General features: G+C 41.6%; 1 protein-coding gene across 3 annotated transcripts in view; it reads right to left on the bottom strand.

Moving 5' to 3' along the window:
* The window catches only part of LOC137078957 (cadherin-like protein 26), a 41,076-nt gene that overhangs the window by 10,466 nt on the left and 5,181 nt on the right, over positions 1 to 25,429 (bottom strand). For all 3 annotated transcript variants that reach the window (XM_067446817.1, XM_067446815.1, XM_067446816.1), the window contains exons 2-11: positions 16,520 to 16,636; positions 16,239 to 16,394; positions 15,988 to 16,132; positions 15,102 to 15,274; positions 14,833 to 14,964; positions 3,631 to 3,813; positions 3,041 to 3,360; positions 2,790 to 2,932; positions 2,262 to 2,486; positions 1,885 to 2,106 (exon numbers count right to left, since the gene is read on the bottom strand). In XM_067446817.1, the coding sequence (XP_067302918.1) occupies positions 1,885 to 2,106; positions 2,262 to 2,486; positions 2,790 to 2,932; positions 3,041 to 3,360; positions 3,631 to 3,813; positions 14,833 to 14,964; positions 15,102 to 15,274; positions 15,988 to 16,132; positions 16,239 to 16,394; positions 16,520 to 16,636 (1,816 nt within the window). The remainder of the gene's footprint in view (positions 1 to 1,884; positions 2,107 to 2,261; positions 2,487 to 2,789; positions 2,933 to 3,040; positions 3,361 to 3,630; positions 3,814 to 14,832; positions 14,965 to 15,101; positions 15,275 to 15,987; positions 16,133 to 16,238; positions 16,395 to 16,519; positions 16,637 to 25,429) is intronic.

Raw genomic sequence — 25,429 nt, 5'->3', positions numbered from 1 at the left:
CAGTGGGAGCATAACTAGGGCCCACAGGAGGCTCTCGAGGCTATCTCCTGTTGCAGCTGCCACTATTGCTCAAGCGTTGGGACTCTATTCCAGGGAGGCCTGCTATGGCCTACTACCTGTCAGGAGTCTACTAAAAAACACATACCCCTAAACTCTATACAGGGAACGAAGGTCTGTAGAGAAATACATTTTAGTGTTATCCACACAAAAAATGACAGAAGATCTCATCTGCGGCATGTAGAGTGAAGACTCACCGCACAGTTCTCATATGACCATGGTGTCTACCACCCTTGCATACCTGAAAGAGGTGCACTCACTGATCAATCCAAGGTGGGCCGATATCTTTTCACCCAGTCCTAGACCTGATGTAAGAAGCACCTGGGGAAACGATAAAGAAGAAAGATGAAGGTCAGGTTTCTTCTTCTTACAGGAGTTTCACCTCTCATGCAACCTACTCCTCCTCAGAGGGGGCGCATGAGAGGTGATACTCCCGCCTGCCTGGGTGCGGATCCTGGCCTGGTACGCCTGAAACACAACCATGGTGTGCAAAGTTGTAACAGCCTGACCTGCTGTCATGTATGCCCTGCCATTAATCTACAACGTCGTAAGAGAGGAGATGGCAGAGTTGGAGCTCTGTGTTGATGCCTACTCATATGCAAGATAGTTTGCAAACATCTCGTCAATCGACAGCATCAACACACACCCATATTCCCTCGAAATCAGTGAAAATAAAATCGCTGATGACGATGAACATCAGGCCAAATATGGGTTCTTCCGTGCCCTCTCGATCTCTGTAAGAAGATCAGGAAGGAACGGAAGGCTCAACTGAGCCGATGGTTTATGGCTGGGGAAAAATCGATCGTTCAATCTAGCACGAGGGATCTCTCCTCTAACGCGCCAACATGGTAGCTGCAGACTGCCTGCAGCACGTTCCATAACAACCAACAGCTCAGCATACACAGTCAGGGTGGCTGAGAGTAACAATCTCACCAGCCATCCCTAAGAGCACTTGCTTTGATAAGTCTCGTCAGCCGCCAGATCATCTGAGAGGAATACAACCCTCTCATGACGATTGGCAAGCTCCATCTGGGAAACCCATGATGTGTGCCAGTGCCCAGCCTTGGCATGATCTAGACACCATCACCAGTCCCAGATGCCGAACTCCCCTACCTCAAGAGGAGAACCAGACAAGAACGGAGCGATCTCGGAAAACCGCTCACAATTTACACAAACAGCAGTGTAAATGTGTAAAACACAAACTGACTGCGCATGCTCTTTATCCCAGGCAGTAAATAACTGAAATTGTATTACCTTAATTCGTTTAAGCAATTCAGACAGAACAGTCCCAGAAGACGAAAAAGATTGTGTCATGTTTGGTAGGCGCCCTATATACTTCCTGGTCGCACACTGATGATGTCATGGGCTGTCGCTGGTCAATAGGATTGACGTGATTCGAAAGTAGCTTCAGACACCTGTCACGCTGGAGGCGTTCCCCAAAGTGTTCTAGGACGCAGTGCGAGTTCCCTTTTGAAAGGGAACATACCACACAACATTACATGTACATTAATTACATTTGCATGTTTATTGTTGAATCACCTCTATAGAAACAGCTCTATGAATGGGCTGATTGTGCAAATTAATGATAATGCGAGTGCACAACATTTCCACTATGATTAACATCAGTGGCAATTTGGGACTATATGTCATTAAAAAACAGGTTTCTACAGTATTTTGTTGATGTTTTCTGTGGTTTTACCACACCTTTTATGGTTGGATTGACTTGTACAGAAGGATGGGTTTCTTAGTATTATGAAACTTTGCAAAATCCTTCATCTCCTATTAGGACTGTTAATGCCATTAAAACATTGTAAATCCCTGCATTACCTATGAAGATCAGAACTGTAAGGACAACCAGCCAGGCGGCAACAGGCCCCATCTGAGCCATTCGAGCCATCCTCACATGGCAGTTGGGAGTGACAGAGCAGTCACACACTGTGACCGTCAGGTTATGGATGGCGTAATGTCCCTGCTGATCTGATATTTTGATCTGGAGGAGGTGATGACCTGAATACACACTCTGATCTTTTACAAGATTCACTGTTGTGCCTTTGAGAGATAAAGATGTGTTAGTATTACTACCTAGAATCAACATAAAACTTATAACTCATTTTACTACTTTGATGTTTTCCAGTTTAAACAGAATATTAAGTGAGGAATAGTGTAGTGTGGATTGGGATGAGTGAAGTATAAGGATGCATTACCAAAGGCTGGTTCAACTTTCCATTTGTCCTCAACATTTCCCAAAAGCTCGTAGTAGAAAGGAGAACTGTATGGAGGAAGGTCCAGGTCTACAGCTGTGATGTTGGCCATTGTGGGCTCTGTATCCAGGCACATGTTGACTGTATTCACTTCCAGTGTTGGTAAGTTATCATTTTGATCAATCAGGTAAATAAATAGAGTTCCAGTGCCTGTCAGCGGTGGGAATCCTGCCAATCAGAGACATGGAGTAATGTCACTCATGGTCATTCATGAGTTTGCAAGGTAATGGGGGTCTTTAATGAGGCTGACTTGATGCTCAAGAAACATTTTTTGTTATCATCAATGTTGAAAACAGCTGTGCTGCTTAATATTTTTTTGTGGGAACAGTGATACATTTTTCAAGATTCTTTGAAGCATTTATTTGAGATAGAAATCTTTTGTAACATAAATGTCTTTACTGTAACTTTTGATCAATTGAATGCATCCTTGCTGAATAAAAGTATTAATTTCTTTAAAAACCATTATCTTACCATCATCCACGGCATATAGGGTTGCTCTATATGTGTTGTTAATCACAAATGGCGACTCTCTGTCCAGAATTTTATTTGTGGAGACTTGTCCAGTCTTTGCATCTACAGTTATCCATCCATCAATATCTTCACCTTTAACAAATCTGAGAATTGAAAGAAGCACCAGATTAATTCACCTTTGTTTATGTGATCCTGTTCCTCCAATAAACTACAGTGGCATTAGTCTTACACATAATATTATTCACTCTTACTTAAATGTGTTTATATGGCTTCCATCCATGTCTTTAGCAATGAAGGTTGCAAGACTTGTTCCTTTCGCTATGTTCTCCATTACAGTAACGTCTTTAACAGGGGGTATAAATACCGGAGGGTCGTTGACATCTTCAACAAAAATGGTCACTGAAATATTTTTATAGAGGTGTGCGACACTCATGCCAGCACTTTGGGGTATTTTTTCGAGCTCCCACATGCCATTCTGTACTTTCTTTTTGACATTACATGAAAAGTAAGGAATTTCGTTCTGGACACTGATGGTTAGATTTTGGTATGTTTGCTCCTCGTAATCCATTTGCTGTGTGTTTGGAATAAAAGGAAAATAAAAAGGGTTTAGGAAGTGTCAACATGGATGTATGCATACATATTTTTGTTTCTTTTCTATGTAATAGAAATAACTTCTATCCCAGCATAACCTAATAATATCACATTTCAATCCAAACTCTGATGCTGGCACATACAAAACGTTTTCTCTGATTTGTCTGCATCATAACCAGCCAAATTAGCAACACTGCCTCAAACTTTGGGCAGGTTGGCTTACACAATAAAGCGTCAACCATCAGCCTACCTTAACAACTGTTAAAATCCCCTCGTTTGTAACGGGGTCTGTTTCAATTTTGAACTGCTCCTTTTTATCTCCGTGGATAGTGTATTTGGCTTTCCAGGCTTCTGAACCACGGGTGTCTTTGTCTGTTACTTGCAGTCGCAGAACTTCAATCCCAGTTTCTCTCTCCTTGACCTTCCCAGGTCCCTGAAACAATTCAAATATCCGGTTAGATTTTATTGTGCAATGTGTTGAAAGGGGTAGTTTATTGCCTTTTTACAAGATGTAAAAAAAGAAAGGGGGTTATATCTGAAACTAGGTTTTTTTTGTGTGAAGGGTTTTATTGCCACCCCCACTATTTCCCCCACACTATTGGATCAGAGAAATGTCAATCTGGTGATTCCTATATGCCATTGGATCAGAATACTGTCACTTATTCACCATTAGATCAAAGAGCTCAGTCAATGTTTTGGCAAGGTAACACTTTTTAAACCATACAACAACGGTAAAAATCAAACTTAAGGCCAATTAAAAAACAGGTACAATAAAAAGTGCCAAATCTGTGTTTTGTTAGGGCAGTATTTGTGGCAGTTGAGAAATACCGCTGTGAAATGGCCATATCGCACTGTTCGGTGTGTATGTTAGAGACTTCAAACAACAAAACAGGGAGTTAAGGAGGATAGTTAGTGATTTTTGTTACAGTTTGAGGGAGTACCTCCCAAAGAAAGTAACAATTGGATGTATGAGTTATTTTTAGACCTTTTGTGCTAATTACCTTATGTGTGGTTGTCTTTACAGTTCTGATATTCATAGGTAATGCAGTGATTTACAATGCTTTGATGGAATTAACAGTCCTAATAGGAAATGAAGGATTTTGCAAACAGTTTCATAATATTGAAAACCCATCCTTCTGTACAAGTCAATCCAATCATCAAAAGGTGTGGTAAAACCACATCAACATCAACAAAATACTGTAGAAACCTGTTTTTGAATGACATATACTTTCGAGAAATACACTTCTGTCAGTAAAATGTCAGTGATTTGGACATGCAGCAGCATTGTGTAAGGAGGAAAGAAGGTGTGTCAGATGTGGAGGAGATCATAGTTATGGTTAGTGTGGGGAAGGTGTACTACCTAAATGTTGTAATTGTGGAGGTGCTCATAATGTGGCTTATGGAGGGTGTGCAGTGATAAAGGAACCGGTACAGGAACAGCATGTGAGAGTGAGACAGAAAGTGTCATATGCAGAAGCAGTTAAAAACGTCTGAAATCAGACAACAGAATGTAGATTTGGTGGTATTCTAGAGAAGCTAGTGACATTTATTGCGGGTGTGATTAATAGCACAGCAGATGTTAAATCAAAGACAGAAAGAACACAGTTGATTGTCATGGCTGCAGTATGACATTTGGATATAACAGGACTGACATGGGAAACAGTGAGAGATGATCTGAAACATCAGTCTAGCCAGGAAACATGGATGGGTGCTATTAATCATGTTGTTACTAATACAATGGAATGCCCAAAGCTTGGTAGCAAATGGGCAAAAGTTTAAAAATTGAATTGATGTAAAAGCCAGATGTTATATGTATTCAGGAGACATGGCTTAGACCAGTTGTTTGTTGTGATATAAATGAAGGGAATAGGGGAGGATGTGCTACATTTATTAAAAAGGGGATTCCATTTAGGGGATTTGGAAAGGAGCTAAAATATCTGGTGGTGGTGGAGGTATGGGTAGGACTGGGCAGTATATATATAATTAACTTTTATAATCCATGTAGCAGATTGGAATTAGATGAAATGGATAAGACTGGGGGACATGATAGAAGAAAGGTAGTGTGGTGTGGGGATTTTAATGCACATAGTTCTCTTTGGGGTGGGAAGAAGATGGATGGAAATGGTTGGGTAATAAAGGAGTTGTTGAATTTGAAAGGACTAGTGTGTATTAATGATGATAGAGGTACAAGGATTGATATGGAGTCAACAGCTGGGAGTGATAATTTTCCTTGTGCTCAATCAGAATAAAGGTGGAAGAACAGTCTGAAGAGACTGTTAGCTCCCCATAAAATGATTGGCCTAATCACTCTGTCTCCTGTCCTGTGCGTGATGGGAGTTCTGGTGCAATATGGCTACCGTCGCATCATCCAGGTGGATGCTGCACATTGGTGGTGGTTGAGGAGATTCCCCCTTCTATATGTAAAGCGCTTTGGGTGTCTAGAAAAGCGCTATATAAATGTAATTAATTATTATTATTATTATTATTATTATTATTATTATTATTTTATTTTATTTTTATTATTATTATTATTATTAAGAGGGAGGGAGAGATGGATGTTTGGAAAGGCTCATTGGACAAAATTCAAGGAGTTATGTGAGGAAAGACTGGATTGAGGGGTTAGAGATATGGATATTGAAAAAGATTATAGTAATTTACAGGAAATTATTAGAGGGGTGGCAGATGAAACAATTCCTAAGAGTTCTTGGAAAATAAGAAAGCAAGCAGTCCCATCGTGGACAGCAAGAATGCAGAGAAGTAGTAGGAGGTTGGAAGGGGCTTTCAGGGCAATTAAGGCAGACTCTTATGTAATACTTATGAGCATTTGTAACAATATAAAAAAGTGCAAGCATTAGTATGAAAGACCATACAATAGGCTAAGAGGAATTATTGACATCAATTCTGCAGCTCAATAGAAAGAATGACACCTGTATGATAACTATGGGGAATGATAAGGAAGATGGGTAGAGTAAGGAGGGAATGGGACTACCCTGTACTGATTATTGGGGATGAGAAGGCAGTGACTGATAAGGAGAAGGCAGAAATGATGGCAAAAGCTTTTATAGCAATACATATTTCTGATAAGCTATTAGGGGATTGGGGAAAAGGAAGGGAAAGACATGGAAGGCATATCTTGGAGTCTTGGAAAAAAGAGAGGAAGTGGATGATGCATTGAGTGCACCATTTTATAAGGAGGAGATGGAAAACAGGCAATCACTGAGGGAGATATATGTTGCACTGATTAAATCTATTATTGATTATGTGTATAGAGATGCAGCAATAATTACATTCACAGTGAGGAAAAAGAGTATTTGAACACCCTGCTATTTTGTGTTACATGTATGCCCTGTCTCTTGTGTTCAGTTGTGTTTGGGTTCAACCCCCCCCCCCCCCCCCTGTATTTAGTTCTCAGTTTCCCCTCAGTGTTGGTCCGTCGTTGTTCATGTAAAGTGGTGTGTCTGGATGTTCCTGTGGTATTTCAATTAAAAGTTTCCTGTTCTAAGTTCGCCTTTGCCTTCGTGAGTTTGACCAACACACCCATTTCGTAACAGAACAATGGACCCAAACAGCTTTTTTTGCGGCGTTTTCTTTGTGTTTGTTTTGAGTTTCCCCATCTTCCCATGGCCCTCCCCGATGTCCAGCTTCTCTGCCTGGAGCAGGGAGACTGCCCGCTGGTGGCACACACCCGGGACTTCCTCCAGCGCGCGTGCCTGTCCTGCTTCTGCGGGTCGAAGTCACACATTCTAGCGGGCGGTCCAAAGGAAGACTTCGCCGCATTCGTGGAGTGTGTACTGGTACATGACCGCTCACATTTTACCATCGGCCCCGCTGAAGAGGACTGCGGTACCAGTCCCACTCCACCACCGCCAGAGACCAGCCATCCACCACCAACCACGACCGGCTTGAAGGAAGTGCCTGAGCCCACCGCAGACCGTGTAGACTGGCCTGCCACAATTGACGAGCCCGAACCCAGGCAGAGGTTGAGAGGATTCATCGCCCTGGAGCCCGGACCACAGCAAGGGTCTGACCAGGTGCGTGAGCCGGCTACATCATCTGTCATGGCGGGAGTCCTCGTGGAGCTTGAGGGTTGGGACAGGAGCTCCACCCATCAGCCCACCGCAGTGGATGTGATGAGGACCTCTGGCGGCAATCCCGAGGAACTGCGTGACATCTTCGAGGCAGATTTAATTGACTGGTATTCAGAACTTTCTCCCATAACCCCTGTCTCTCCGGTAACCCCTGTTTCTTCAGTGTTCCAAGGTTCTCCTGTGCCCTCAGAGCTCCCACCCACCCTCCCTCTTCCTCTGCTGTCCGTCATCCCCTCTGCTCCTCCCACAAGCAGTGTGGAGTCGCCTCAAGGTGTCTGTCCAGCAGTGCCGTCTTGCCCAGAGGATCCCGTCGTCACTGCTGTCTCCTCCCCCTACTCTCCACCGTGGCCCGTCGACACATAGGCTACACCCTGGCTCCTCCCTCCCTCGGTTCCACCAGACACCCTCGGCCAAACGGCTTCTCCGGGCTTCCTTGTCTCTCCGGCTCCGCCTTGGTCAGTCGTCGTCCTTCCTCCACCTTCGGCTTCATCTGGCTCCTCCTTACCTTCTGCTCCGCCTTCATCCTCGGTCCCACCGGCTCAGCCTCTGTCCTGCGGTTGTCCAGCTCCACCTCAGACGCTCGTCGCCGTGGCTCCAACTCTGTCTCCTGGGCCTCTGGTCTCGTGTGGGCTCATCGACCCAGCTGCTCCTCCAGGGTCTCCATCATGGCTGCTTCCCCATCGGTCGTCCCCAGGGTGTCTCCCACCATGTCGTCGACCCCATTGTTTCTCCCGACTCCGACTCCGCCCTAGGGCCTCATCGTGGCTGGTCTCTGGACCATCAGGCTCCTGCTCCAGGCTCCCCACTGGCTCCTTCTACGCCCCCATGGACTTCCCCGTTCAGTTGGACTGGTGTTTGTTTTGGACTTTCTGTGACTGCCCGTTCGTGTTCATGCCCTCCTCCTGAGCCCCCTCCCACCCTCCTCTGATGTAACTGTTACGAGCGAGGAGCGCCTATTCGGAGGGGGTGTAATATTACATGTATGCCCTGTTTCTTGTGTTCAGTTGTGTTTTGAGTTCAGCCCCCGTGACCTAGTTTCTCCCCAGTCTTCGTAATGAGTTATGTCTATCACCTGTGTCCTTTTAATTACCTCGTTTAGCCCTGTGTATTTAGTTCTGTTTCCCCTCAGTGTTGATCCATCATCGTTCATGTAAAGTGTTGTGTCTGGATGTTCCTGTGGTATTTCAATTAAAAGTTTCCTGTTCCAAGTTCGCCTTTGCCTTCGTGAGTTTGACCTACATTTCGTAACATTTTGCAAGTTCTCCCACTTGGAAATCATGGAGTCTGAAATTGTCATCGAATCGCCACTGTGAGAGACATAATAAAACGAATAAATAAATCCAGAAATCAAAATATATGATTTTTAACTAAAGTATTTATTTGTATGATACAGCTGCAAATAAGTATTTGAACACCTGTCTATCAGCTAGAATTCTGACGCTCAAAGACCTGTTAGTCTGCCTTTAAAATGTCCACCTCCACTCCATTTATTATCCTACATTAGATGCATCTGTTTGAGGTCGTTAGCTGCATAAGACACCTGTCCACCCCATACAATCTACAAGAATCCAACTACTAACATGGCCAAGACCAAAGATCTGTTCAAAGACCCTAGAGACAAAATTTTACACATCCACAAGGCTGCAAAGGGCTACATGGAAATTGCCAAGCAGCTTGGTGAAAAAAGGTCCACTGTTGGCGCAATCATTCGAAAATGGAAGAAGATAAACATGAGGGCTCCATGCAAGATATCACCCTGTGGGGTCTTAATGATCCTGAGAAAGCTGAGAAATCAGCCCTGAACTACACGGGAGGTGCTGGTCAATAACCGGAAAAGAGCTGGGACCACAGTTTCCAAGGTTACTGATGGTAATACACTAAGACGTTAGGGTTTGAAATCATGCATGGCACGGAAGGTTCCCCTGCTTAAACCAGCACATGTCCAGGTCCGTCTTGGATGATCCATTTGGATGATCCAAAGGAGTCATGGGAGAAAGTCATGTGGTCAGATGAGACCAAAATATTTTTTGGTCATAATTCCACTAAACGTGTTTGGAGGAAGAAGAATGAAGAGTACCATCCCAAGATCACCATCCCTACTGTGAAGCATGAGGTGGTAGCATGCTTTGGGGGTGTTTTTCTGCACATGGGACAGGGCGACTGCACTGTATTAACGAGAGGATGACCGGGACCATGTATTGCTAAATTGTGGGGAACAACCTCCTTCACTCAGTTAAAGCATTGAAGATGGGTTGAGGCTGGGTCTACCAACATGACAATGACCCGAAGCACACAGCCAGGATAACCAAGGAGTGGCTCTGTAATAGTCCAGTGGCATAGTGAAAATACTGTTACCGAGGTGATAAAAGCACCAAATTTTGCATGGTATTTCCTTAGGATCTATAGTGTAATTTTGGCCTAGGAGTAGGGTTGTCCCCTAAATTGGCAGTTGACCAATGGACCGATGGACGATGATATTGTGGAGATACAATATCTCTTAAATACAATTTTCTACTGGGGGGGGGGGGGGGTGGAGAGCACCTTGCTCTAAGCCACCCTCACAGAGCAAGCACATTTGAACATCAAGTCGTTGGGTTTAATTGGCTTTCACCCTCCAGATTCAACATAATTCCATATGTTCGTCTTTCTAACTTTCATACACTTTGAATTGTAAAACTTAAGGTGTCAAAATTTGTGCCAAGAAGCAGAGTGTGAAGCAAAATTGCTAGCAGTTTTGTAATTCCCAAAATAGAGTTTAGTTGGAAGATTTTCAATTGCCCTGAATTGTTCAATATTAGCAAGAAATGATCTCTAGGCATCAGATTTATCATCACTTGTCCCAGGTGTCTGTGAGGGACATCTTAGGGCAGGGCTATTCAAATCTTACCCTGGAGGGCCAATGCGGTGCAGAGTTTAGCTCCAACCCTAATCAAACACATCCACCTGTTATTTTCTAATGATCCTGAAGACATTGATTAGCACGTTCAGGTGTGTTTGATTAGGGTTGGAGCTAAACTCTGCACCGCATTGGCCCTCCAGGGTAAGATTTGAATAGCCCTGTCTTAGGGGTTCAGAGGTGTCTTTCTGGCAAATAATACATAGAGACCAGTTCAGCTCCATGTTGACGTTTCAGAAACTAATGTTATGTAAGCATAAAAGAAAGAAGGAATCAAGACATTCCGATCTGCAAGAATAGGAAACCAAAATAACTGAAAGTACATCTACAAACCTGATTCCAAAAAAGTTGGGACACTGTACAAATTGTAAATAAAAAAGGAATGAAATAATATACAACTATCATAAACTAATATTGTATTCACAATAGAATATAGATAACATATCAGTCTTCTGTCTTCTTCCTTCCTAACACAACAAACTTTACTACAGAGACATATGGATCATTTTGGATTTCATGGGAGCTACACATTCCAAAAAAGTTGGGACAGGTAGCAATAAGAGGCCAGGAAAGTTAAATGTACATATAAACAACAGGTATTAGGTTGACCCTATTAGGTCAATTAGCAACATGATTGGGTATAAAAAGAGCCTCTCAGAGTGGGCAGTGTCTCTCAGAAGTCAAGATGGGCAGAGGATCACCAATTCCCCCCAATTCTGCGGCGAAAAATAGTGGAGCAATATCGGAAAGGAGTTTTTCAGAGAAAAATTGCAAAGAGTTTGAAGTTATCATCATATACAGTGCATAATATCATTCAAAGATTCAGAGAATCTGGAACAATCTCTGCGCATATAGGTAAAGGCCAAAGAACCATACTGGATGCCTGTAATCTTTGGGCCCTCAGACGGCACTGCATCACATACAGGAATACGACTGTAATGGAAATCACAACATCGCTCAAGAATATTTCCAGAAAACATTGGTGATGAACACAATCCACCGTGCCATTCATAGTTGCCAGCTTAAACTCTATAGTTCAAAAAAGAAGCCATATCTACGTAAATATGATCCAGAAGTGCATGTGTTTTCTCTGCGTTTTCTCATTTCTTTCAGGGAAGACCTAGCATTTTCCAACATGACAATGCCAGACCACATACTGCATCAATTACAACATCATGGCTGCGTCGAAGAGGGATCCGGTTACTGAAATGGCCAACCTGCAGTCCAGATCTTTCAGCCATAGAAAACATTTGGCGCATCATAAAGTGGAAGATGTGACAAAGAAGACCTAAGACAGTTGAGCAACTAGAAACTTGTATTAGACCACAATGGGACAACATTCCTATTCCTAAACTTGAGCAACTTGTCTCCTCAGTCCCCAGACGTTTGCTGACTGTTATAAAAAGGAGAAGAAATGCCACACAGTAGTAAACATGGCCTTGCCCCAATTTTTTTGAGTATTGATGCCATGAAATTTACAATCAACTTATTTTTCCCTTAAAAGGATACATTTTATCAGTTTAAACAGTTGATTTGTCATCTGTGTTGTATTCTGAATAAAATATTGAAATTTGAAACTTCACTGCATCACTGCATTCTGTTTTTATTCACAATTTGTAGTCTCCCAACTTTTTTAGAATCGGGTTTGTAGTTACATACGGTCACACACAAATAAGATTTAATGTGATGTGATGTGATGCAGCCTAAAATTAAAATGAATGACCAAACTATGAACTAAGTAGATAGCATTATGAATTACCTAGTTGAATAGAAAAAAAAAAAGAGAAAACCAAGATCTCTTAACATTTAAAGCTGCTGTCCGTAATTTTTTTTTGTTCAAGATTTACAAAAACCATATAATGAGAATGTACAACATCAATCCATTTTCCAAACTGCGTTTTTGTCTTACTCTGAATCATTATGGTACACTTATAATAAGTGTTTATATTGGGACTATTTCAGACCTGTCTGGTAGGAGCCGCAGCGGAGGAGCAAAGTGCCAGCGTGACTCGGCATAGACATAAACAGAGAGGAGTAGCTCCGGATGCTATATTCTTCAGCAAGACACATGCAGTTCTGTTTTATTAACCGCTACAACGCAAAAAGTTCTGTACGGCAACTTTAAACATTTTTGCTGCCTTTTTTAATAATTCTGCCTGTTATACAGGGCTTTTTGATGTTTTTTTTTTTTTTTAGGTGAAGGTGTCTTGGTACTCTATTTGAAGATCTAAAGGCCTGAGCACAAATTAACAAGGGAAGCTTATTCAGTGGCCTTAAAAAGCCGCTACCCTGAAAGTTTTATTAAAACACAATTTCAATATTTCAGCTGGGCTCCTAGGCTGAAATCATTCAGGAGGTCCTAAAGAAGCTTCATGTAAAATGTGATGCTTTTATCACCATGGTAACGATATTGTTTAATATGTGCACTACCCAACTGGACTGAAGCATATCAAGGTTCTGGCAGGGCCTAGCCAGTCTCCAGACCTAAACCAAATAGAGAATCTTTGGAGGGAGCTCAAACTCCGTGTTTCTCAGTCACAGGCCAGAAACCTGACTGATCTAGAGAAGATCTGTGTGGAGGAGTGGGCCAAAATCCCTCCTGCAGTGTGTGCAAACCTGGTGAAAAACTACAGGAAACGTTTGACCTTTGTAATTGCAAACAAAGGCTTCTGTAGCAAATATTAACATTGATTATCTCAGGTGTTCAAATACTTATTTGCAGCTGTATCATACAAATAAATAGTAAAAAAATGACAATTTCAGACCCCTCCATGATTTCTAAGTGGGAGAACTTGCAAAATAGCAGGGTGTTGAAATACTTATTTTCCTAATTGTAACTGGCTAAGTTGGAAGTTTTACAAACCCACTCACTTGCAATATGTAGTGGGGCTTGTCGGATGTCATCTGCCATGACGTTGCAGGTTGTCTCACATAATGAGGAGGGAACTCAGGACTAAATTAGGTTTACTAATTACTAATTAGGTTTAGGCTGGCTTCCCCTAAACCAGAGGAGCCACCAACGGCCGCTGGAGTATAGAGCCACCCACGTGTGTCCAGTACTATCACATGGCACCGCGAGGAAGAGCTGAGTGGCAGTGAGTCCAAGGTTTTTTTTTCTTTCTCCTCTCTCATCTCTGTCCCTCCTAATGCAGAGCAGGGGGTAGAGCGCACGAGGGGCGATGGGGGTATGTGGCAAGCAGGACAAGGCCAATGGACTGTGAGAACCTGGCAATGCTGTTGATGAGTGATAATGAGCACCACCAGCGTGCCACACTGGTCTGCTGCCCACGGTGGACCTTTGGCACATAAATGAAGGAGCGACGACAGTCCAAGGATGGGAGAGGACCAGGCCTGGAGTTTACATTGTTTTTGTTTACTTTTTGTTACTTGTGTGCGCAGCAGTGGTTTGTGATGGCTACCTGCGTTTTTAACGATAATAATAATAATTTATTACATTTATATAGTGCTTTTTCTAGGCACTCAAATCACTTTACATAGAAGGGGGAATCTCCTCAAGCACCAACAATGTGCAGCATCAACCTGGATGATGCGATGGCAGCCATATTGCACCAGAACGCTCACCACACACCAGCTTATTGGTTGAGAGGAGAGCAAGTGATGAACCCAATCAGTATATGGGGATGATAAGGAGGCCATGATGGACAGCGGCCAATGGGCAAATTGGCCAGGATGTCGGGGTTAACAGGGTTCAGTTCGTTTATTCTGGATTAAAGTGTGTTGAAGGTTTGCTGGTTCCTGCCTCCTTCTTCCCTGAACAAAGAACCCTGTTACATATATAAAGGTTTTTATTTCTTTATTTTTTATTGTATGTATTATAGATGTAGTTTATCTCTGCCTAAGCTTCGGTCCTCACTCCATTACAGTAGGTGGTGGAAATGCACCTTGGAAGTTGGATGCGAACCACAGTTAAACATCAAAGAACAAGAACTGTTCAGCCTTTTATGTTCAAACTGGAGTCAGACAATGATGGAGAGACTCAAGAAGTGACAACATCTTTGTGTTTTGGAAGCTTTGCATAAGAGCTAATAAAATATTTAATCTCAAGACAATATTTTGTGTCTAATTTATTTAAGACTAATAGTCGTGTAATAAGCGGGATAATGTACACCAAGCCGGTTGTTATCGCATAATAAACCCCTTCTCTGTCTGGGTTTATTCTGCAATAACAACCGGCTGGGCGTACATTATCCCTTATTAAGGATTAGTGATGTCACTAACCTGGAAGGAAGTTTGTGTCGTCCCTACCAGCTCTTTGTTGTAGTCCTTAAAAAGTGATTTTTTAAAAATAAAATATCTCCTTTTGCTTTGAACTTTGAGCATCGTAACTTTGCAGATGTTGTTTATGCCCCCCCCCCCCACACACACACACACACCCCACCCCTTAACTTGCCATTAAACAAAGAGAATATCAAAAGGATTTACATTTCCAGTTCAATATGAAACCTACTTTTTGGCCAGAGATCTCTGGAAGTTTGTTGTTACCATCCGAAATATTGATTATCAGTGTATTTGTACTTGAGAGCTGTATCTTTTCTCCTTTGTCCTTTGCTTCAACCAGTATTGTATATTTCTGAGCTTTCTGAAAAAGATTAATTTAGAAGATATATTATGTGAGAATAGAGAAATGTTTATAAAGCATTCTGCTGTCTGAATGGAATAACAGGTAAAGGTACAAAAAAAAAATCATTATTACCAATGAATGAAAATAGTTCATACCTCGTAGTCCAAACACCCCCTAAAATAAACTGTCCCAGATTCTTGGTGCTGCTGAATATAAAATTCAACATTATCTGTCTTTGGTATGACAGACTTGATTGTGAAGACAAATGTTCCATTGTTGGTACTTGAATCATCTTCATCATGTGCCAGTATTGTCAGTACATCTTTACCTAAACAAATATTAAGAAAAGTGTTACATGAATGTAATTTCTTCACTTTTAAAACATTTATTCAACATTTAAGAAAACCTCAAACAGTCCTTCTTTATTCACCCTTTATTTACTTTAAGTATACTTTACTATTATTATTATAGTTGAATACAAAAGCATATACATTTGCAATAATTATGCAGAAATTATTAATAATTATTGTGAGCCCTTAGTGACCCTTAGGGGTTGTATTACAGAATCCAATCATATCTGTTTCCTAACTATTGGTCATTTCACTTAAAATTATTAATGTATTTTAATATACATTTTTGGTCCCTCTTTAAATTATGTGTCTTTAACTTCCATGAACTAACATTCAAATGAATAATTTGAAATAATGCACTTATACATACATGATTTTACAGTGTTTTGATTGTACAGTTACATACACCTTCGTGTAATTACATCTGTAATGTAATTTCAGATTATTATTTTTTGTATTTGTAAAATATATATAATATATTATATTTATTGAACAAAAATTAATTTTCTGCCCTATTTTCCCTATTTCTCTGTTATGAGAATTATGGTTTCATGGAATTATATATATATATATATATATATATATATATATATATATTAGAAATTACTTGTTGTGTGTAAACTAATTAGTGAAAAAATATAATTTTACAATTTCATAAATAAATGAGTGATGTGCAAACATTATGGGTTACCTTGAGCATGTGCCTCATCCACAGTCACTTCATAGATTGACTTCTGAAAACTTGGGGCATTATCATTTATGTCCAATATTTTGATCTCAACCCCGAGCCGTGTATCCACTTCATTATTTGACTTGTTTACTGCTTCAAATGTCAACTGTAATTGAGTCCAGTGAATGTCAATATACAAGTCTTTGCAGTGCATTTAACTGAATTTAAATGTTATTATGCAAAGGGTAGTGTGTTTTTCAGGGAGTACTTACATGGAGAATTTTAATACCTTCTTTATTTTCATAGTCCACTTTTCTATGTACTAAAACATAACCTTCATTATCAATCTTGAGAAGACCCATAGGCTCTTTATCCACACCCTGACCCGTTAGCTGATATCTTACTAAATAAGACCTTGCAATTTCAATCTGAAAAACAAACAACATGCACACTGAAGTGGTCACATGATTATTATAATCCAGTACTTTTACACATATGTACACAATTATTCCATATAATGACAAAATAAGTAACTATTACTAATGCTGCTCACCTTGCCCAGTTTATATGGAAATGGACCAGGGTTTTCTTCCTCAATACTAAAAGATTCAATGATCCATGAGCGCTTCTGTCTTCCACTGTCAGCCCACACACACACGGTCCAGGCAAACTGAGTTAAAAGGAAGTAACCATGAGTAAAGTTATGAAAGTTATGTTATAAAGGTTATGTCTATCTGGGATCATGTCCTATTTTATACATTTTTATTACCTTTAGTGCTGGGTAGATTACACTTACAAATTGTAGTCAATTACTACAAAAACATGACATGCCACACGTGACATAAAGGTAAAAAATAGTAGGATAAATCGTACATGCGCTCGATTTACTAATTTGTTCGCTTGGTTTATAAATTGTGTGCATGATTTAGAAAATCGAGGTAACAAATTAGAATTAGTCAAATTCCTGCATGTCGTCCGGGACTCCATAAATTAGTGAATACAAATTTCATGACTAAAATTATGTCATTAGGTAATATAATCAGACTAATTTTTGATTACTTTTAGATTACTACTGTGAGTGTTTAATCCCGGTCATCAGTGGAAGCTGCAGGCGCCAGGTGGTGAGTGGAACTGCATCAAATCATCAGTGTCACTATAGTTTTCCTGGTTGTGAGGGAAATATAACCTTGTTTAGCTTCCCAAATAACTCAGAAACCACCAATTGAGTTCTGCAAGTGTGTTTGTTTCTTCCTGGTCATGATTGGAAACCACAGGCGGAGTTTAGACCCTGGATTAGAAGTAAAGTGAAGACATTATGGTCAGTCCTTACTTTCTCAGTTTATCTTAAGCTGTGGGGTCATTTTGGGGGATTTCCGCCTAGATTTGGCCTTAAATTTGGATTTAAATTACTGAAATCTTTCCCTCAGACAGAGCCGGCCCAGCCACTAAGCGACCTTTGCAATTGCAAAGGGCCCCGTGGCCTGCAGAGGGCCCCCTAGAGAGCGCACGCACCTCGCCTCATCTGTTTGGGGAGGTGTTTATTATACTCGAAGCGCAGACTGGGTGCAGGCGTGATGAGACGTCATGCTCGGCCAGATTCGCCTCGAGCTTCTTCGGTTGCGGAGCCGCACGCAAAGTTACAAAATTTGACGTGCACACCGCCAAGCGAAATTGGGTCTCGCGCACTCCTCGTTGACGCAATTTTTGCCGCGCTCGTGCGGACGCGTCAAGTATAAACAAGGCTTAAAGCTACACTGAAGTTGGCCGTGTGATAAATGCAAGTTAATTCTTCAGTTCAATATTTGTGTCTAAAAAAGGCACATAAGTTCCTGTAGAGATAGCAATACACATTGTCCTTTTTTTGTGCCAAATAAATGAAAGCATGTCATCAATGTCTTTCTCTTGCTGTATCAAAATCTCACCTAGCTTTCCTCAGAGATGGTCAAGTTCAGTTTGTGCATGATTACATGATATAACAATTGTGTTAATACTGTATCCTGAATTGTGGATAAGTAAGCTATATATCATATTATGCTGAAGTAAATTTCTGGAGTCTTAACAAGTAAAAGCAAAAACAACAACAACAACCGTACAGAACTTAAAAACCGTGACCCTAAATCCGTGATACGAACCGAACCGTGGCTTTTGTGAACCGTGCCACCCCTAATGTGTACCTAAAGCAGTTTTCATCAATTTTATTTATTGCTTTTGGTATTTATTCAAGTGTATTTTTTGTTAACAGACTGAGAGTCCATTGCTTTTCTTGTTTTTGGTTGTTTTGTTAATTTATTGTGGATATTTAAAAATTTTTCCGTATCAGAGTCTTTAGAGATAAAAGTTTATTGATCTTTAAAAAAGGTGTACCTGCATTATTATGCCATTATCATTCTTTTAGATGAAAATGAACGAAAAATCTTATCATTTATCGCAATAATTTCTTGACCAATTTACCGTTATCGTGTGCTGTTTTTGCCTTTTAAACTCTGGTGTCAATTAAAAATGTTTCTTTGATGGTCAGTGAAAATCACTTTATCAGTCTTTTTATTCAGCAAGTTCATCCGTGTGTGTTCATTGCACTGCACTGCCATTCAGCTCAGTGGTATCATAATTTTCCTGTTAGACATCAAACATGGAACTCAACTCAAGAACTCAAGGTCTTTTATTGACGTTCTGTATCTTATGTTGCCACATAAGAACGAAATACGTACTCAGGACCAGCAGCGTAAAAAAAGATAATTATCATACAGTAGGCTACATAGAATAATTAAAACATAATTTAATAGACTACAACATTTTAAAGTAACATAGTAGATATATGTACAGTATAGTTATAAGGTAGTCATTGCATTTCTTTAGGCCTTACTTAAATCGGTCAAGGGCCTCCAACCAAATTTTGCTTAGGGCCCCCAAAGGTCTAGGGCCGGCTCTGCCCTCAGACAAAACCAAAACCAGTGGTTTTTGTTTGAGTTTTTATTTTTTAAACTACATTTTAGACTCGTCTTTTTTCGTCAATGATATTGTATGTTTATATAATGTTAGTCATTGTGTAGGCTATGCAGTGACTGTGATGTACTCTGAAATAAAAGCATGCATAGGCCTCGCTCACATCATAGGCCTATCTCAAAAAATAAATAAATAAAAATATATATATATTTTACAAAATGAATAGCCTTGTCAAATGACCATCGTGGACCCACTTTATATTAGGTGGCCTTAACTACTATGTACTAACATTGTAATTAATAATTTGCTACAATGCACTTATTGTGTACATACATGTTTTTACATTGTACTTACATTAAAAAAAATACCTGCATGTAATTACGTCTGTAATTACACAGTTGGCACTTCCCTTACACTTAACCCTACCCTTAAACTTACCCACACCACCACACCTGTCCCTAACTTTACCCTTAAACTTACCCACACCATCACACCTGTCCCTAACTTTACCCTTAAACTTACCCACACCACCACACCTGTCCCTAACTTTACCCTTAAACTGACCTATACCACCACACCTGTCCCTAACTTTACCCTTAAACTTACCCATACCACCACACCTGTCCCTAACTTTACCCTTAAACTTACCCATACCACCACACCTGTCCCTAACTTTACCCTTAAACTTACCCGTACCACCACACCTGTCCCTAACTTTACCCCTAAACTTACCCACACCAACACACCTGATCCTAACTTTACCCTTAAACTTACCCACACCTGTCCCTAACTTTACCCTTAAACTTACCCACACCACCACACCTGTCCCTAACTTTACCCTTAAACTGACCTATACCACCACACCTGTCCCTAACTTTACCCTTAAACTTACCCACTCCAACACACCTGTCCCTAACTTTACCATTAAACTTACCCATACCACCACACCTGTCCCTAACTTTACCCTTAAACTTACCCACTCCAACACACCTGTCCCTAACTTTACCATTAAACTTACCCATACCACCTCACCTGTCCCTAACTTTACCCTTAAACTTACCCGTACCACCACACCTGTCCCTAACTTTACCCCTAAACTTACCCACACCACCACAACTGATCCTAACTTTACCCTTAAAATTACCCACACCCCTCTCTAACTTTACCCTTAAATTTACCCACACCAAAACAGACCTGTCCCTAACTTTACCCTTAAACTGACCCACACCACCACACCTTGTCCCTAACTTTACCCTTAAACTTACCCATACCACCACACCTGTCCCTAACTTTACCCTTAAACTTACCCATACCACCACACCTGTCCCAAACTTTACCCTTAAACTTACCCATACCACAACACCTGTCCCTAACTTTACCCTTAAACTTACCCACACCTCCTCACCTGATCCTAACTTTACCCTTAAACTTACCCACACCTGTCTCTAACTTTACCCTTAAACTTACCCACACCACCACACCTGTCCCTAACTTTACCCTTACACTGACCCACTCCACCACATATGTCCCTAACTTTACCCTTAAACTTACCCATACCACCACACCTGTCCCTAACTTTACCCTTAAACTTACCCACACCACCACACCTGTCCCAAACTTTACCCTTAAACTGACCTTAACCACCACACCTGTCCCTAACTTTACCCTTAAACTTACCCACTCCACCACACCTGTCCCTAACTTTACCCTTAAACTGACCTATACCACCACACCTGTCCCTAACTTTACCCTTAAACTTACCCACTCCACCACACCTGTCCCTAACTTTACCCTTGAACTTACCCATACCACCACACCTGTCCCTAACTTTACCCTTAAACTTACCCGTACCACCACACCTGTCCCTAACTTTACCCTTAAACTTACCCATACCACCACACCTGTCCCTAACTTTACCCTTAAACTTACCCGTACCACCACACCTGTCCCTAACTTTACCCTTAAACTTACCCATACCACCACACCTGTCCCTAACTTTACCCCTAAACTTACCCACACCACCACACCTGATCCTAACTTTACCCTTAAACTTACCCACACCTGTCTCTAACTTTACCCTTAAACTTACCCACACCACCACACCTGTCCCTAACTTTACCCTTAAACTGACCTATACCACCACACCTGTCTCTAACTTTACCCTTAAACTTACCCACACCACCACACCTGATCCTAACTTTACCCTTAAACGTACCCACACCACCACACCTGTCCCTAACTTTACCATTAAACTTACCCATACCACCACACCTGTCCCTAACTTTACCCTTAAACTTACCCACACCTCCACACCTGATCCTAACTTTACCCTTAAACTTACCCACACCTGTCTCTAACTTTACCCTTAAACTTATCCACACCAACACACCTGTCCCTAACTTTGCCCTTAAACTTACCCACACCACCACACCTGACCCTAACTTTACCCTTAAACTTACCCACACCATCACACCTGTCCCTAACTTTACCCTTAAACTTACCCACACCACCACACCTGTCCCTAACTTTACCCTTAAACTGACCTATACCACCACACCTGTCCCTAACTTTACCCTTAAACTTACCCACTCCACCACACCTGTCCCTAACTTTACCCTTAAACTTACCCATACCACCACACCTGTCCCTATCTTTACCCTTAAACTTACCCGTACCACCACACCTGTCCCTAACTTTACCCCTAAACTTACCCACACCACCACACCTGAACCTAACTTTACCATTAAACTTACCCAAACCTGTCTCTAACTTTACCCTTAAACTTACCCACACCACCACACCTGTCCCTAACTTTACCCTTAAACTGACCTATACCACCACACCTGTCCCTAACTTTACCCTTAAACTTACCCATACCACCACACCTGTCCCTAACTTTACCCTTAAACTTACCCGTACCACCACACCTGTCGCTAACTTTACCCCTAAACTTACCCACACCACCACACCTGATCCTAACTTTACCCTTAAACTTACCCACACCCGTCTCTAATTTTACCCTTAAACTTACCCACACCACCACACCTGTCCCTAACTTTACCCTTAAACTGACCCACACCACCACACCTTGTCCCTAACTTTACCCTTAAACTTACCCATACCACCACACCTGTCCCTAACTTTACCCTTAAACTTACCCATACCACCACACCTGTCCCTAACTTTACCCTTAAACTTACCCATACCACCACACATGTCCCTAACTTTACCCTTAAACTTACCCACACCTCCACACCTGATCCTAACTTTACCCTTAAACTTACCCACACCTGTCTCTAACTTTACCCTTAAACTTACCCACACCACCACACCTGTCCCTAATTTTACCCTTACACTGACCCACTCCACCACATCTGTCCCTAACTTTACCCTTAAACTTACCCATACCACCACACCTGTCCCTAACTTTACCCTTAAACTTACCCACACCACCACACCTGTCCCTAACTTTACCCTTTAACTAACCCACACCACCACACCTGTCCCTAATTTTAGCCTTAAACTAACCCACACCACCACACCTGTCCCTAACTTTACCCTTAAACTTACCCACACCACCACACCTGACCCTAACTTTACCCTTAAACTTACCCACACCACCACACCTGTCCCTAACTTTACCCTTAAACTTACCCACACCACCACACCTGTCCCTAACTTTACCCTTAAACTTACCCACACCACCACACCTGTCCCTAACTTTACCCTTAAACTGACCCACACCACCACACCTGACCCTAACTTTACCCTTAAACTTACCCACACCACCACACCTGTCTCTAACTTTACCCTTAAACTTACCCACACCACCACACCTGATCCTAACTTTACCCTTAAACGTACCCACACCACCACACCTGTCTCTAACTTTACCCTTAAACTTATCCATACCACCACACCTGTCCCTAACTTTACCCTTAAACTGACCTATACCACCACACCTGTCCCTAACTCTACCCTTAAACTTACCCATACCACCACACCTGTCCCTAACTTTACCCTTAAACTTACCCATACCACCACACCTGTCCCTAACTTTACCCTTTAACTAACCCACTCCACCACACCTGTCCCTAACTTTACCCTTAAACTTACCCATACCACCACACCTGTCCCTAACTTTACCCTTAAACTTACCCATACCACCACACCTGTCCCTAACTTTACCCTTAAACTTTCCCACACCACCACACCTGATCCTAACTTTACCCTTAAACTTACCCACACCTGTCTCTAACTTTACCCTTAAACTGACCCACACCACCACACCTGTCCCTAACTTTACCCTTAAACTGACCCACACCACCTCACCTTGTCCCTAACTTTACCCTTAAACTTACCCACACCACCACACCAGTCCCTAACTTTACCCTTAAACTTACCCATACCACCACACCTGTCGCTAACTTTACCCTTAAACTAACCCACACCACCACACCTGACCCTAACTTTACCCTTAAACTAACCCACACCACCACACCTGACCCTAACTTTAACATTAAACTTACCCACACCACCACACCTGTCCCTAACTTTACCCTTAAACTTACCCACACCACCACACCTGTCCCTAACTTTACCCTTAAACTTACCCACACCACCACACCTGTCCCTAACTTTAGCCTTAAACTAACCCACACCACCACACCTGTCCCTAACTTTACCCTTAAACTTACCCACACCACCACACCTGACCCTAACTTTACCATTAAACTTACCCACACACCACACCTGTCCCTAACTTTACTCTTAAACATACCCACACCACCACACCTGTCTCTAACTTTACCCTTAAACTTACCCACACCACCACACCTGTCCCTAACTTTACCCTTAAACTTACCCACACACCACACCTGTCCCTAACTTTACCCTTAAACTGACCCACACCACCACACCTGTCCCTAACTTTACCCTTAAACTTACCCACACCACCACACCTGTCCCTAACTTTACCCTTAAACTGACCCATACCACCACACCTGGCCCTAACTTTACCCTTAAACTTACCCACACACCACACCTGTCCCTAACTTTACCCTTAAACTTACCCACACACCACACCTGTCCCTAACTTTACCCTTAAACTGACCCACACCACCACACCTGTCCCTAACTTTACCCTTAAACTTACCCACACCATCACACCTGTCCCTAACTTTACCCTTAAACTGACCCACATATGTAAGCCACATATGTATCTACAGTTGTATTTTGTTATACAAACTAATATTACCCTTTGTCATTAGACACAATATATAGTTTGGTATGGTACTTGGTGTTTCCTATTGTTACTGTACCAGCATCTTGCGTTATCTAGACAATGCGGTCTCTTTAAAGAAACTTTCAATTTAATCAGAAATTGTTTAAACAGTCAATAAGTGGATAAATCACTACTTACTGCTTGCAGGAATATAGTTGTAATTGCCACTTTCTTCAGTTTGTGGCACTAAGCAAAGCGTGCTTGAAATGGGTCGAACAAACGAACAATCTTGAATTAAATTGTTGCGGTATGCGATTATAACATCAACCATGACTGTTGACATATTTCATCTGTGGGAAGGGTATGAAAAGTCATCACATCCCCTGCACAGCCTGGAACATGACATTTGTGTCCATGATCTGCCATTTTTGCTATCCTAGAGTGTCGCATGTTTATCTGCAGACCTGATGATTCAGCTCCTTCAGTTCCGCCTGACAATGAACATGTTTGGACAGCTGCAAATGTTGGGGTCGTGCATATTAATGATCCCCAGCGATTGCGTCACTGGTGGCATTCTGTTGAGAATCACTTATTTTTTTCATGCACGAGATTTACATAAGAAGGAGGAGGCAATGGTGTTTGAGACTCACAGTATGTGATGTCCATGTACTGAACTCTTATTATTTCACTATGGCAAGGTTAATTATATTTTTCATTCTAGGGCACCTTTAAAGGGTACATAACACACACAGTTTCTGTATATCTAAAGTTAATTTTGAGAACCTATAGACAGGGGCGGAGCGGGGGGGTGGCTAATGGGGCTTAAGCCTCGAATGTTTTGTCAAAAGCCCCGAATCTTTTAGTAAAATAATAATAATAATAATAATAATAATAATAATAATAATAATAATAATAATAATAATTTTGTTTCATTTCCTCTCAGTCTTTCAGACTGGAGCGGCAAAAAAATGAAACAAAAGCTCCTTTACCGTGTGTGTGTGTGTGTGTGTGTGTGTGTGTGTGTGTGAGTGTGTGTGTGTGTGTGTGTGTGTGTGTGTGTGTGTGTGTGTGTGTGTGGCAGTCTGCAATGTCGCACATCACTCAGCTTGTTTGCTAATGCCAACTGCCAATAAAAACTAACGAAGAAGAATATACATCTTCTTCTTCGTCGTTGTCATCAGGGATTGGCGGGCTTTTGTATTTCACCGGCGTCGTAGTTAACTATAGTTAACATGGACACTACACATTTTTTTTAAAGGAACACTAAACCTCACCGGCCAGAGAGAGATTCTGCGT

This window comes from Pseudorasbora parva, chromosome 6 (genome assembly GCF_024679245.1).
Source record: "Pseudorasbora parva isolate DD20220531a chromosome 6, ASM2467924v1, whole genome shotgun sequence".
Taxonomy (NCBI): Eukaryota; Metazoa; Chordata; class Actinopteri; order Cypriniformes; family Gobionidae; genus Pseudorasbora; species Pseudorasbora parva.
The sequence above is the reverse complement of the archived record's forward strand: the minus strand, read 5'-3'. Positions and strand labels throughout refer to the sequence as shown.